Genomic DNA, 12,727 nt, shown 5'->3' on the forward strand with positions numbered 1-12,727 from the left:
TTCGGGGATACCCTTTGAGATTCCCCTTCCAGCTCTTTGGACCCAACTTCTCCCCACGGGTTCTTCCCTTTTTCACCCATCTTTTTCCTCCTTTTTCTTTCTTCTCTTCTAAATAAATAAATAGCAAAAAAAAAACTCTCGAAAGCAAACTCCCAGAAAGCCCGTTAAAGTTCTCCCCTCTATTTTCAATTGTAAGGCTGTGTGATTCTGCTACGTAGTTAAGTTTGTAAGCTAGTTGGATATGCATAGCGCGCAATGTTAAATCAAATCTGCACTTAAAAAAATAAAATAAAAAGAAGCCCCTTAACCCGTTCATGGCCTGTTGTTATTTCATTTATTTTCATTGTCTGGGTGAAAGTCGCACGTACAACCGGGGGTTTTATGAGGTTTTATGGTAGTTTCACAATCTGAGATGCGGGCGAGACAGGGCCCAATGGATGCAAGAGAGTTGGCAGCTTTGAATCCATATGATCTGAGATGTGTGCGAGACAGGGCCCGATGGGCGTGAGAGTGAGCCCAATCCGAGAATCCGACCAGATATCCCGGGTATTTACTGGATATCACGTGACCGCTACCGGATATTCCGCGCGGGAAATCCAACAATGTTTGAAGTGTGGGAAACTAGTCCCGTCGCGGTCAGTCTCGGCACTGACGAGTCCGGCTCCAATCTCAGTTTGATTGCATAAGAGAGTATGTACTAACCTGGTTGGAACAGTCCCGTTGCGGTCAGTCTTGGCACTGATGAATCCGGCTCCAATCTCGGTGAGGAAAAGAGATTGGATCTGGGCGCGGGTCCGGCCAGGTTATATATGTAGTCTAAACCTAACCGGTTGGTGATGACTAAGCACTGGTTAGGTTTAGATTCTAAGTACATGATTATGCTCAAACTGATTTTGTAATCTTGGCTACTATGACTCTACTAACTTAACACAAGTCCCCTCCTTCCGAGGAGGCGTGAAGCGCCTCTGAAGGAGGGACTTGAATATAATGTCCCAAATCTTGCGTGAGCGCAACCAGCCATTTGGCTGGGGAGGGCATTACAACCCCCAAATCACCCACAAGTGCTCTGATTCTGGTCACGCCTCCCAGACCATTGAAAAGCTTGTGATTTTTTGGTATATGTACGGCCCTCAAAGCTCCATATTTCCATAGCATTAGGAAACTGTGGGGATGGATAAGTATTGGGCATTGGAGTGATCCGCCCAATGCAGGCCCAGATAAACTCTTGGATCAATCCGCTCCTTATGGCATCAATAGCAAAATGCATACATCACAAGCCATAAGCGCCACCAATTGCAAATATGTACATATTTCATTAAAAATACAATTTAATACTTCAAGAGCCGTGGGACTCTCCCTGATCCGACAAGAGTGGAATCCGGCGGGTTATCAAAATCTAATTTCCCAAATGTGTAAGTGCCCTTGCAAAAATAGCTGCTGAGTAGGCCATTTATGGCCAAATTTCCCCCAAAAAAATCCAGCAGATGCTCAAGATGGGCAGCTACAACTGTGCCAAAAGGCATTGAAGAGAGTTCATTTATTTATTTTTAACTTTGTGCTGAGTTTATTTTTTATCATTTCTCTGCCAAAATTTGATTGTCCTCAGGCCGCGGGTCCGACTTAACAAGTAGGCCTCTCCTTCGGAGAGCGTCCCTTCGGGACGCGGGGTCGGCCCCCCCCGACCCTCCGATCGAGAAGCTTAGTTAAGCTCGATGACTCTACCGGAGGCACTCCAACAATGAGCACCGAACCATCCTCCACTGCCACCCCGCTCAGCCATGTTCTTCAGGGAGGATATGCCCATCCCCTCACGCGGTCCCTCCAGGTAAGCCATCAGTAACTCCAGAAAAAAATGGGATTAAGGGTATCCTTGGCTTCAATTTTCATATACTGGCTGAGATCGTGATATTTTCTACTGAACGTCTGTGATAACATAGGCTGAACGATCCCTGACGAAAGACATGTTAATGTTCCCGCTCTTCATCATCGACGATCCAGATGCCAAACGACCTATCGATTCTTTTCCGAATCAGTATCAGTAAGTCTTCCGAATAGTAGCTCCCACCGCTCATTTTGCACAGCTGACTTAGGTCTGCCTGTCTGCAGATTAGGAATAAACGTACTCGAAGGTTTCCTCCGCCCGTTGATCGAGAAAGGATTGCGGTCGGTCATCTTATTCGGGGTACCTATGAACTGCGAAAAGGTGATTTTACCACACCTACACCGAGAAGAGAAGCCTAATTATTATTAACATTCCGGTCCGTTAACCCAGGACGCCAGAGGGACACCAGCAGATGATGTGACGGGCCCGACGATCTCAGCAATACGGTTATTGAAGGAGAAGTTTCCGAGTCTTTTCGTCGCAGCGGACGTATGTTTGTGCGAATACACAGAGCATGGCCATTGTGGTTTTGCACCAGGCCGGCCGGGGGGCGAGATCGACACGCCGGTCTCGGTGGCCCGGATAGCTGCGGTGGCATTGAGCTATGCCCAGGCGGGTGCGGACTGTGTGGCTCCCAGCGACATGATGGACGGCAGAATAGGAGCCATCAAGCAGGCTCTGGTTGATGCCCGACTGGCTAATCGGTGCTGTCTCATGTCCTACTCGGCCAAATTTGCCAGTGCACTCTACGGCCCCTTTCGGTCAGTCTCTTCATCCTACCGCCTTTTCCTGACTCTCCGCTAGTCTTTCAAACCTTCATCTTCCGTCCTCTTTATTGCATAGGGCAGCTGCTTGTTCGGCACCATCATTCGGTGACCGCAAGGGATATCAACTCCCGCCCAACGCTCGAGGACTGGCGAAGAGAGCGATCGTGAGTACCGTTTTTCAATTTCAACTTTTCCAGATGTCCATATTTTCTGAGATGAACAAATCTTCCGAGGGGCCTAGATTCGAGATATATCCGAAGGAGCGGATATAATAATGGTCAAGCCGGCCCAGACGTATCTAGATGTACTTTCGGAGGCCCGCTCCTTGGCACCTTCTCACCCGTTAGCCTGTTACCAGGTTTCAGGAGAATACGCCGCCCTCTTAGCCGGTGCGGACGCCGGGGTCTACGAGTTAAAACCGATGGTCCTCGAAACTTTGGATTGCATGCTCCGTGCCGGTGCCACTCTAATTCTGACTTACTTTACTCCAATGCTGCTTGATTGGCTGTAAAAGGCGATCTCACTCATATATATGTATTAGTACGTTAGATTCCAAATATAGACCAGTCAAACTTTACTCTTCACTATTGCAAAATATGCGTGAGCATCAGCTGCAACCCAAAATGGCTGAATGTCAACCATTAAAATGTAGTAGAGATATGCCAGGTGTATTAATGTGGACTACACAGGATTACACTGCAAGAAAAAGTCAAGCAACTCCAACCAGTTGGCATGCAAGAACTCCAAGCAAGCTTGTGGTATTACACAAGCCTATATCAAGGCTTACTGTTGACCAACCAGGACCTTGGAAACCCCCTATAGATGTGGGTAACCAAAAATCCAAGATTTTGGCAAAATTCATACATCAGGGGGCACCGGGGAATGGCTTTTTTTGGCTGATTCATACATTTCTGTGCCTATGCCTGGGGCAAAATCGCCCCGGGAAGCCCAAAATGCCCAAAGGCAAGTGGGGTTCTGCGGGTTTTAGGGGATTTAACTGAGTATCAGCAGAAATCCATACATAAATGCCATGTTTGGTGCGTACCCTTTTTTAGATGAGTGAGATAAGTGACCCGACTGATGAGGAGCACAAAAGCAAGACAAACAACAACCAACCTTTTAGACAAGTGAGATAAGTGATCCGACTTATGAGGAGCACACAAGCGAGACACACAACAACCAACCTGAGACACGAGATGTGTGGATCAGTTGAGGAGAAATGCTGCGTTGAATGAAAGAAGAAAAAGAGAACCGGTACAATGTGCCCGTGGGCTCTTGACTACATACAACTAGGTCTTTGAATACTGCGGCAAAGCTACTTGAAGCTATAACAAGGTGACTAACAGGAACCGCGGATAGTTCAATACCCTTTTGGGTTCCAAACCTCATTCATACCAATTTTGTGCCTAACATTTTGCAAAAAAATGTAAAAATTCATACATTTAGGTTACCCACCTACTTCGGGGGTTTCCAGGGTCCTGACCAACCTTCAATGCACAGTGACTGTGCATCATGCACACTGACTGTGCATCATGCACACTGACTGTGCATCATGCACACTGACTGTGCATCATGCACACTGACTGCAGAAAAAGCTTTGTTTGTTGGGGTTGAGCTAGAACAACAGCTCCACACGGTGACCTGCATGTCAACTGCTAACAGTTGAGAGAGTTTTTCTTGTAGTGCTAGATACTGTGATTGAGCTGATGTTCCATGTTTTTGCACATGTTTTTGCAGTCTGACCCAAGCTGATTGGGCTTGCACTGTGACTAGTCTAAGTGGCCAAGCATGGGCCCATATCTATGTACCAAGTTGTCAAACTTCCTTCAAATTAAATGACCCTTTGAAATGAACATGAAGGCCCTTTAAAACCCATAACAGAACAAATCACATGTTTTGTTCAAACACTTCTAAGCAAAATCTGATTGTAGACACTCTCCTTCTGAGTCAAAAAGTACATAGCTGTACTAGGATGGTTCACCCTATCAACTTTGCACATGGGAGGGCCATTTGCTTAGGCATTGTATGCTCATGATGACCAAAATATGTCTGAAAGGTTTGTAAATTGGTAAATACTAAATATTTCCTTTGTATCCATTTTACTGCTCACCCACTTGGTGTATGCCTGAACTCAGGGCTGCTAGGCCCGCCACGGAGTGTGCTTTGGCACACTCCTATTATACTACGGAGTGTGCTTTGGCACACTCCTATTATACTACGGAGTGTGCTTTGGCACACTCCTATTACGGAGTGTGCTTTGGCACACTCCTATTACGGAGTGTGCTTTGGCACACTCCTATTACGGAGTGTGCTTTGGCACACTCCTATTACGGAGTGTGCTTTGGCACACTCCTATTACGGAGTGTGCTTTGGCACACTCCTATTACGGAGTGTGCTTTGGCACACTCCTATTACGGAGTGTGCTTTGGCACACTCCTATTACGGAGTGTGCTTTGGCACACTCCTATTACGGAGTGTGCTTTGGCACACTCCTATTACGGAGTGTGCTTTGGCACACTCCTATTACGGAGTGTGCTTTGGCACACTCCTATTACGGAGTGTGCTTTGGCACACTCCTATTACGGAGTGTGCTTTGGCACACTCCTATTACGGAGTGTGCTTTGGCACACTCCTATTACGGAGTGTGCTTTGGCACACTCCTATTACGGAGTGTGCTTTGGCACACTCCTATTACGGAGTGTGCTTTGGCACACTCCTATTACGGAGTGTGCTTTGGCACACTCCTATTACGGAGTGTGCTTTGGCACACTCCTATTACGGAGTGTGCTTTGGCACACTCCTATTACGGAGTGTGCTTTGGCACACTCCTATTACGGAGTGTGCTTTGGCACACTCCTATTACGTAGTGTGCTTTGGCACACTCCTATTACGGAGTGTGCTTTGGCACACTCCTATTACGTAGTGTGCTTTGGCACACTCCTATTACGGAGTGTGCTTTGGCACACTCCTATTACGGAGTGTGCTTTGGCACACTCCTATTACGGAGTGTGCTTTGGGATACAGGGTATCCTGGATTTCTTACTGGATATCCCACTCAGGATATCTGGTAGTGGATGAAGTGTCAATTGAGGCCACTCGCCTCAACAACCGGGAGGTTTTCCTCCCGGTCAATCAAGTCTGCTTGCCTCAACAACGGGGATAGTTTCCTCCCGGTCAATCAAGGCTGCTTGCCTCAACAACCGGGATAGTTTCCTCCCGGTCAATCAAGGCTGCTTGCCTCAATGACCGGTAAGGATCAGCCCCATTGACCGAGGGAGATTTGGGAGGAATACCTCCCAGTCGCTGAGGCAAGCGGCCTTGGTCAACCGGAAGGAATTCCTTCCGGTTGTTGAGGCAAGTGGCCTTGATTGACCGGAAGGAAATCCTCCCCTACTTTGCGCAGCAGAGGAAAACTTTTTGCACAGAGAATTGACTGTATCCTGATTTCAACAACCACTGTGCGCGCAAGTTAAAAATTACTTTGCACACAGAAAAGAAGGAGTGTGTATTTCCCATCTTTTTTTTTATCAATCCAAACAGGGGGTTTTCCTTACCCTCTTCAAAACATTTCAAAGTTTTTGGAAGCATATTCCTTGTGATGCAAAAAAATGTATATAAACTATTAATCCCAAAAAGTACTTGACAGGCTCCTGGTCCCCTGGGATCACTGCCCTAGTGATCTCTAACTTGCCAAAAGTCAATTGGTTGGGTACACAGCCCCTTGAAAATAAAGTTTGAGGGGCGCCACAATGGCTATTGTTTTGAAAAATTTATTTAATTAGGATTTTCTCTGCAAAATCTGAAAAACTTGTCACACCAAAAAAGTACACTTTTTTCCTGTCCCCAGTTCCTTTTCCTGTCCCCTGTTCCTGTTTCTGGTTGTGTCCCAGTCCCAGTTCCAGTTCCAGTTCCAGTCCCCATTCCTGTTCCCGTTCCTGTCCCTGTCACTGTTCCTGTCCCAGTTCCAATACATGTCTTTTTCCTGTTGTCCTGTGTGTTACATGCTTTCAGGCCCCCTCTTCATCTTGTGCAGGGGGCTCTCTAGTTGTGTGTACGTTTTGGCTCCTCAGAGAAGAAATCAAATCATTTAGTCAGAGCCAAAATAACCAAGACCCACAGTGCCCTAGTCCTCAGACCCAAGCTCCTTGTTCAGCCCCTCCTCCTTGCCTCACAACCTCTCTCTCATCAAGCAAAAACTCAACAACTTTTTCACAAGTATTTGCGCCCAGGAGGGACTTGGCTAAGTTTGGGAGGGAGACTTTGACTCGCAAGCGGTATGGCAGGGGAAGAGATCATGCAACCTGATTGGTGCTGGAGTTATACTTATTGTTTTTGGATAAATCCTTGGACAAACTGAGGCATTGGATGACTTAAATTTATGTGCTTATGCTGCAATGCAGAAATTTTTTCCTTTGGTTTTTGCCACCCACAGCGGCAATTCATGAAGTCATACGCCTTGCTGTGATTAAGCATAAGCAAGCATCCCACCCTATCTGATCACCACCAACTTGTTGGAATATATGCTTCAAGCTCCATTTGAGGGTCCAAGCTATATGATCTAATGTCCCAAAATCACCAGTAAGACCAACTGTGTGTTTAGCTCAGTGGTATAAGAGCAGCTCTCATGAACGTAGAAGGTCGTGGGTTCAAATCCCACAACACACAATTCTTTTCACCTGAGTAATTTCAACACAACTAACATTGCTGCAGCAATCTTTACCAAGAATCTCAGCAACGGTGGGCCGCTACGCTACATTTAGTCTGTAGTTCAGCGCAGCGTAGCAGATCTAAACTAAAAATGACAGGGTTTTCCTTTAGCGGGCAGTGATTGCCCGCTACCGCTAACAGGCACCCCTTGAAACTACAGGGCCTCTATCGCCGCTATCAGCGCTAGCAGTGCTATTCAACCGCTAAAAAAGCTGATAGCGCTGTTAGCGCCCGTTAGCATAGCGTAGCGGCCCGTAGCGGGCGCTACAGCTAATGGCAATGTGTCAGGAACTACGCAACGCTAAACTAGCGGATAGCGCACGCTACGGATAGTTTAGCGTAGCGGCCCACCGTTGATCTCAGTGTGTGATCAGGGACCCGGGGCCAAAGTCTTACAAAAACCGTGGCCAACCATCAGCCCTCTCTTCATACAAATATCCCCAAAAAGGATGGCAATGTGCACACATTGTCATGATCAATACATTGCTATTACATAGGTCTTATGTGGTGTTACCAACAATTATAACCTTGTGATACAGTCATGTAACTGAGATTTAAACTTGTTGTTACTTAGTTAACTGATCACATCCCTCCATACTCATATTGCACATACATCCTGGAAGTGATTTTGGATGATTGTCCAAAATCCCTACTGAGCAACCTGGCTCTACACTGGAATGATCCAAGTAAGAGAATCTTTAGAGCATGGCAATAAGCACACATTGCCTTCCTTTATGGGGTGGTGCCGGGTGTTTGAGTAAAGTAGAAGCGTTGTTTGAGGAAAGTAAGAGGTTTCTTTGAGGGAAGTAAGATACATGTAAGAGTTGTGTTAGAGGAATGTTAGATCATGGCAATCTGCAACACTGCAAGAGCTACACTTCGCTACAAAAAGCGGCGCTTTTGCATAGCAAACCGGAAACACACTACTCTGGATCCAGAGTAGCGTTAGCGCTAGCGGAAAATCGCTACTTTGAGCGGTAGCGAAGCGCCAGAACCGCTACTGCAGTTTTGGCCTGCGCGTAGCAAAGCGCTTTTTTTGCTGCTTCGCTACAGTATAGCGCAGCGGAAAAATTGACGCTTTTTGGCGCTTTTTGACGCTAATAGCGCTTTTTAGCGCCAAAAGCGTAGCGAACTGTAAACCCCCCGCGCCGCGGACGCTATGGAGTTCACAAACATGTCACCAGAACAACAACAGTTCCTTATAGTCCCGCCGTCACCGCCCCTCCTAGCTCAGCAGAGACCCGACCCCTGACTGACTGTCTCTCTGAGCTAGGTAAGTTTCTCTTGTTTCCATTCTCCTCTTCCCTTCCCTTAAGATCAATTGTATATAGGAGAGACCCAACCCCTGACTGACTGTCTCTCTGAGCTAGTTCCCCATTTGCAATCAAGCCCGACATTGGTATCAGAAACTAAGGAGATCGGTGTCTCCCCTGTGCCAACGCCATAGCTCAGTGAAGAGCTCCGGCTCTTACACGAACCGGGTCGCTTTTGTGCCAAAAGCGTAGCGGGCATGTCTGCTTTTTGGTGGAAAATGTCAGGAATAATACACAAACATCAATCCTCCATCATTTTATGATGTGCAGTATTGATGTTTGAATGGTGCTATGGTAGCACAGCAAAATCGCTACAGTAGCTTTTTTTCCGCTACTATAGCAAGAATCACAGTGAATTGCCGCTACTCTGCGCTAAAAAAAGCGCGCTATTTTCTTTAATTTTTTCCCCTTAAAAAATGTAGCAAATAGCAAAGCGCCAAGTCCGCTACAAAAAGCTTAGGGAAGCGAGGCTAAAACCACTACGCTGCCGCTTTTTGTAGCGTAGCTCTTGCACTGTTGCAATCTGCACTCATTGCCATCCTTTTTGGGGTGGTGAATGTTCCTTTATGATTGAGTTTTTCCAACTTGAACCAGGATTGTTTCTGCATGAGATTCAAGAGAAACTGTATGACTTGGCTGAAGTCCTGCTCAGCACCGCAGTTTCTCACTGCAAACTTGTCAAATTTTTGGCAATCAACCTGAAAAAATTGGAAATGTCTGGTTGCTAAATATGCGTTCATGGAGCGGATGGAGTTTTATCCAGCCAAGTTCTTAGTGTTTACAGGTGTGTATATCCAAGCAAACTTTCTTTTTTTGCTCCCAAAGCTGACAGTTCTTTATTGGTTGACTGTCTAGATGAGAGTGCCTTCTGCAACAAGGATCTGCTCCAATCACTTGCCAGGTCAACAAGGCACCCCCTTGGAGCAACTCCTTGTTAATCAGAACACAGCCCAACTCAGCCTTCTCCCAGAAATCTCAATTGAAGGACTGGTGAACCTCACAAAAAACTTTCAGATTTTCACTGGTTTCTGATTCAAGCATTTTTTGGAATTTGACTTGGTGAGCCAATCAGTTGCCAGTACTGTCAGAATTTTGACTAAATTTGTAAGAGCCGGATGGCTCTTCACTGAAACCGTTGTTGAAGGGGCATGAGGGACCGGGCTGAGGAGCCTAAAGCTTCTAGTACTAAAAAAATGGCATGCACTCCACCCTGATTTTTGCTTTGCACTCCAGTGTGCAAATATGAACCGGAGTGCCCACAGTAGTCATCAAGCAGGGCACACCCCACTTGATGACCAGCTAATGTGCAAATCTTCTCAATGAGCAGTACAGACCAGTCATTGAGAGATTTGAGACCCCTAAATGGCTGGTACAGATCAGTCTTTGGGAGGTGTGAGACCCCTTGATGGCCGGTCCGACCAGTCATTGGGAGGTGAGAGATCAATGGCTGGCACCAACCGGTCATTGTACTACGGAGCCCCCCTGATGACTGGTACCAACCGGCCATTGAGAGATATGAGACCCCTCAATGGCCAGTCCCACCAGTCATTGAGAGGTATGAGACCCCTTGATGGCTGGTCCGACCAGTCATTGAGAGATATGAGACCCCTTGATGGCCGGTCCGACCAGTCATTGAGAGGTATGAGACCCCTTGATGGCTGGTCCAACCAGTCATTGAGAAGTGTGAGACCCCTCAATGGCCGGTCTGACCGGTCATCAGGAGGTGAGAGACCCCTTGATGACTGGTTGGACCGACCATCAAGGGGTAATGTACTGTGGAGTCCCCTTGATGACCGGTACAGACCAGCCATTGAGAGGTATGAATCTCCTTGATGCCGGGCTGTTGCGGTCATCAAGAGGCGTTACCTACCTCACAGACCGGTCATAAAGAGCTATGACTCCCCTCAATGACCGGCACAGACCAGTCATCGGAGAGGAGGAGTGAATCTGCTCAAAGCCAGTCTGTACCGGTCATTGAGAGGTGCGAGTCCCCCCAATACCACTACAGATTGGCATCAAGACAAGATGGAGACCTCGGGGAGGATGCCTCCCCGGCAAGTTTCCTTGGATCCGGAACATGTCTGGATGACCCTGACTGGTCATCTTGAGGATTCAAGCTCTCAAGCTGACCTGTAAACACTTGGATGAGTGTGTACAGGCCATCATTGTGTCTCCCCAGGGGCAGGTCCCTGACAACCAAACGTTTTGGTTTGAAGGATGTCAGGGCCCAGGGTGTGTGAGCTTGGTCGGATACTTAAAGGGCTGGGGGTGGGGGGAGCTGTTTGTCCCCCCAGGGGATCTGGTTTTGTCCACCCCCTCCCTCACCTGAAGGCCCCCTATTTCATTTGAGTAGGCCCCTTCTTGATTTCAAGAAACAAAAATTCCAAACCCAAAAAAAACTTTAAGGGGCAGGCTAAATGCACTACCAACTTTTACTACATGTACTCCAAAAGATTGGAGTGGACATTAGTCTACTCCAATAATTTTGGAGTGAACATCAGTACAATCCAAAAACATTGGATTAGACCAATGTTCACTCCAAAAATTTGGTAATTTTTGGAGTGGACCACCCGTGCACTCCAAAAGTCTGGAGTGTACCATGTGCGCCACTCAAAAAATGTTGGAGTGCACAACTTATGCACTCCAATGTTGATCCTGTGCATTCTAAAAAATTTTGAATGCACAACTTTGCATCTCATGAATTTGGAGTTCATCAAATAAGATCCAGATAATTTGAAAATGAATTTGTTTGACAAATCAACTAAGAACTAAAACAAGAAAAAAATCAAAACATCAAATTATCATGTATGTATAAGGAAACCAAACAGAAAAAATAGACAAGGGATCAAGAAACTTGGGACTCCAAATCCTCATATGAACAAGTTCAAGAAACCCTGGAAGGTCTTGGAGGCAGGCCTTGTGTTTAGTATACACAATGCACTCCTATATTGCACTCCATTTCCCAGAGCAAAAAATAGAAAGAAAAAAGTTGAAAAAGGAGTGCACAATAGTGCAGTCCAAAAAATTAGTAGTGCAAGGATTGGGCACTCCAAAAATTGAACATTTTTTGGAGTGGCCGTATTTTTACTCCAGTAATTCATGGAGTGAACTGTTGTACACTCCAACATTTTTGGAGTACACAATTTTGCACTCCATGTTTGGAGTACATGTAGTAAACTTTGGTAGTGTGTTTAGCCTGCCCCAACTTCAAACTCACACAAAACAAGAAAATTTCAACTTTGAACTCACACAACACAAAAAAATTTAAACTTTGAACTCACACAAAAAAAAACATTTGAACACAATCAAGACAAACAAAAACATAAATTAAACTCACACAGAAACAATCCAAGTTTATTAAAGCCTCTGAATCACAAAACAAAAATTCAAGGGTTTCCCTACAAATCTCAAAAAATCACAAAAACAAAATCAAGTGTTTCCCCTCTACAACTTCCAGAAAAAAAACATGAAGGGTTTTCCCTCTACAAATTCCAAAATCCAAGTTTATTAAATCCACACAAAATCATATCCAGCCGCACTTGTTGCCACGGCTATGTTGTCTCCAGCTCAACTCAACGCCACAATGCACCGTCTCCGCCGCCTTGGCCATCCGCCAATCGACTTGTGGCAACTCCTGCCAACATTGCTCAACACATCTCTTGACATCAGCTGGCTTCTGTACCACCGGAATGCAGGCAAGACGTTGCCCTTCAATCAGCCTTGTCTTTGAACCCTACCTAACCACAAGAAGGAAGTACCACCCCACTACCAAGTTCCACTGGGAAAGTACCAATAGTTTGCGTAGTTTTAATATGGTCAGTTATTTTTTGAAGTCATCTAACTCAGACCCCTTATTCCATGCTGGCAAATTAGATGCCAATAGTTTAGGCTCAGTCTTCTGTCTTTCCAACTCCTTCTACCCGGTCCTGGTAAAGCAAGGTTTTAACAATGACTTCTTTCAAAAATACATGATTGAATTTTTTTCTCTACCACTTCTGCAGCAAACACGAACTGGAGGGCTGGAAAAGAGGAAGATGAATTGCGCCAGCTTGTCGTTG

At 46.1% G+C, this 12,727-nt stretch overlaps 1 protein-coding gene across 1 annotated transcript; it reads left to right on the plus strand.

Moving 5' to 3' along the window:
• Positions 1-1,738: 1,738 nt before the first annotated feature.
• Positions 1,739-3,160, plus strand: PtA15_17A340 (uncharacterized protein; the record flags this gene model as incomplete). Its single annotated transcript, XM_053164447.1, has 6 exons — positions 1,739-1,825; positions 1,938-2,038; positions 2,107-2,203; positions 2,273-2,643; positions 2,726-2,813; positions 2,891-3,160. The coding sequence occupies 6 exons, from the start codon at positions 1,739-1,741 to the stop codon at positions 3,158-3,160; spliced, it is 1,014 nt and encodes a 337-aa protein (XP_053028413.1).
• Between the last annotated feature and the right edge of the window lie 9,567 nt (positions 3,161-12,727).

The sequence above is a fragment of the Puccinia triticina genome, chromosome 17A, assembly GCF_026914185.1.
Source record: "Puccinia triticina chromosome 17A, complete sequence".
NCBI classification, from domain to species: Eukaryota; Fungi; Basidiomycota; class Pucciniomycetes; order Pucciniales; family Pucciniaceae; genus Puccinia; species Puccinia triticina.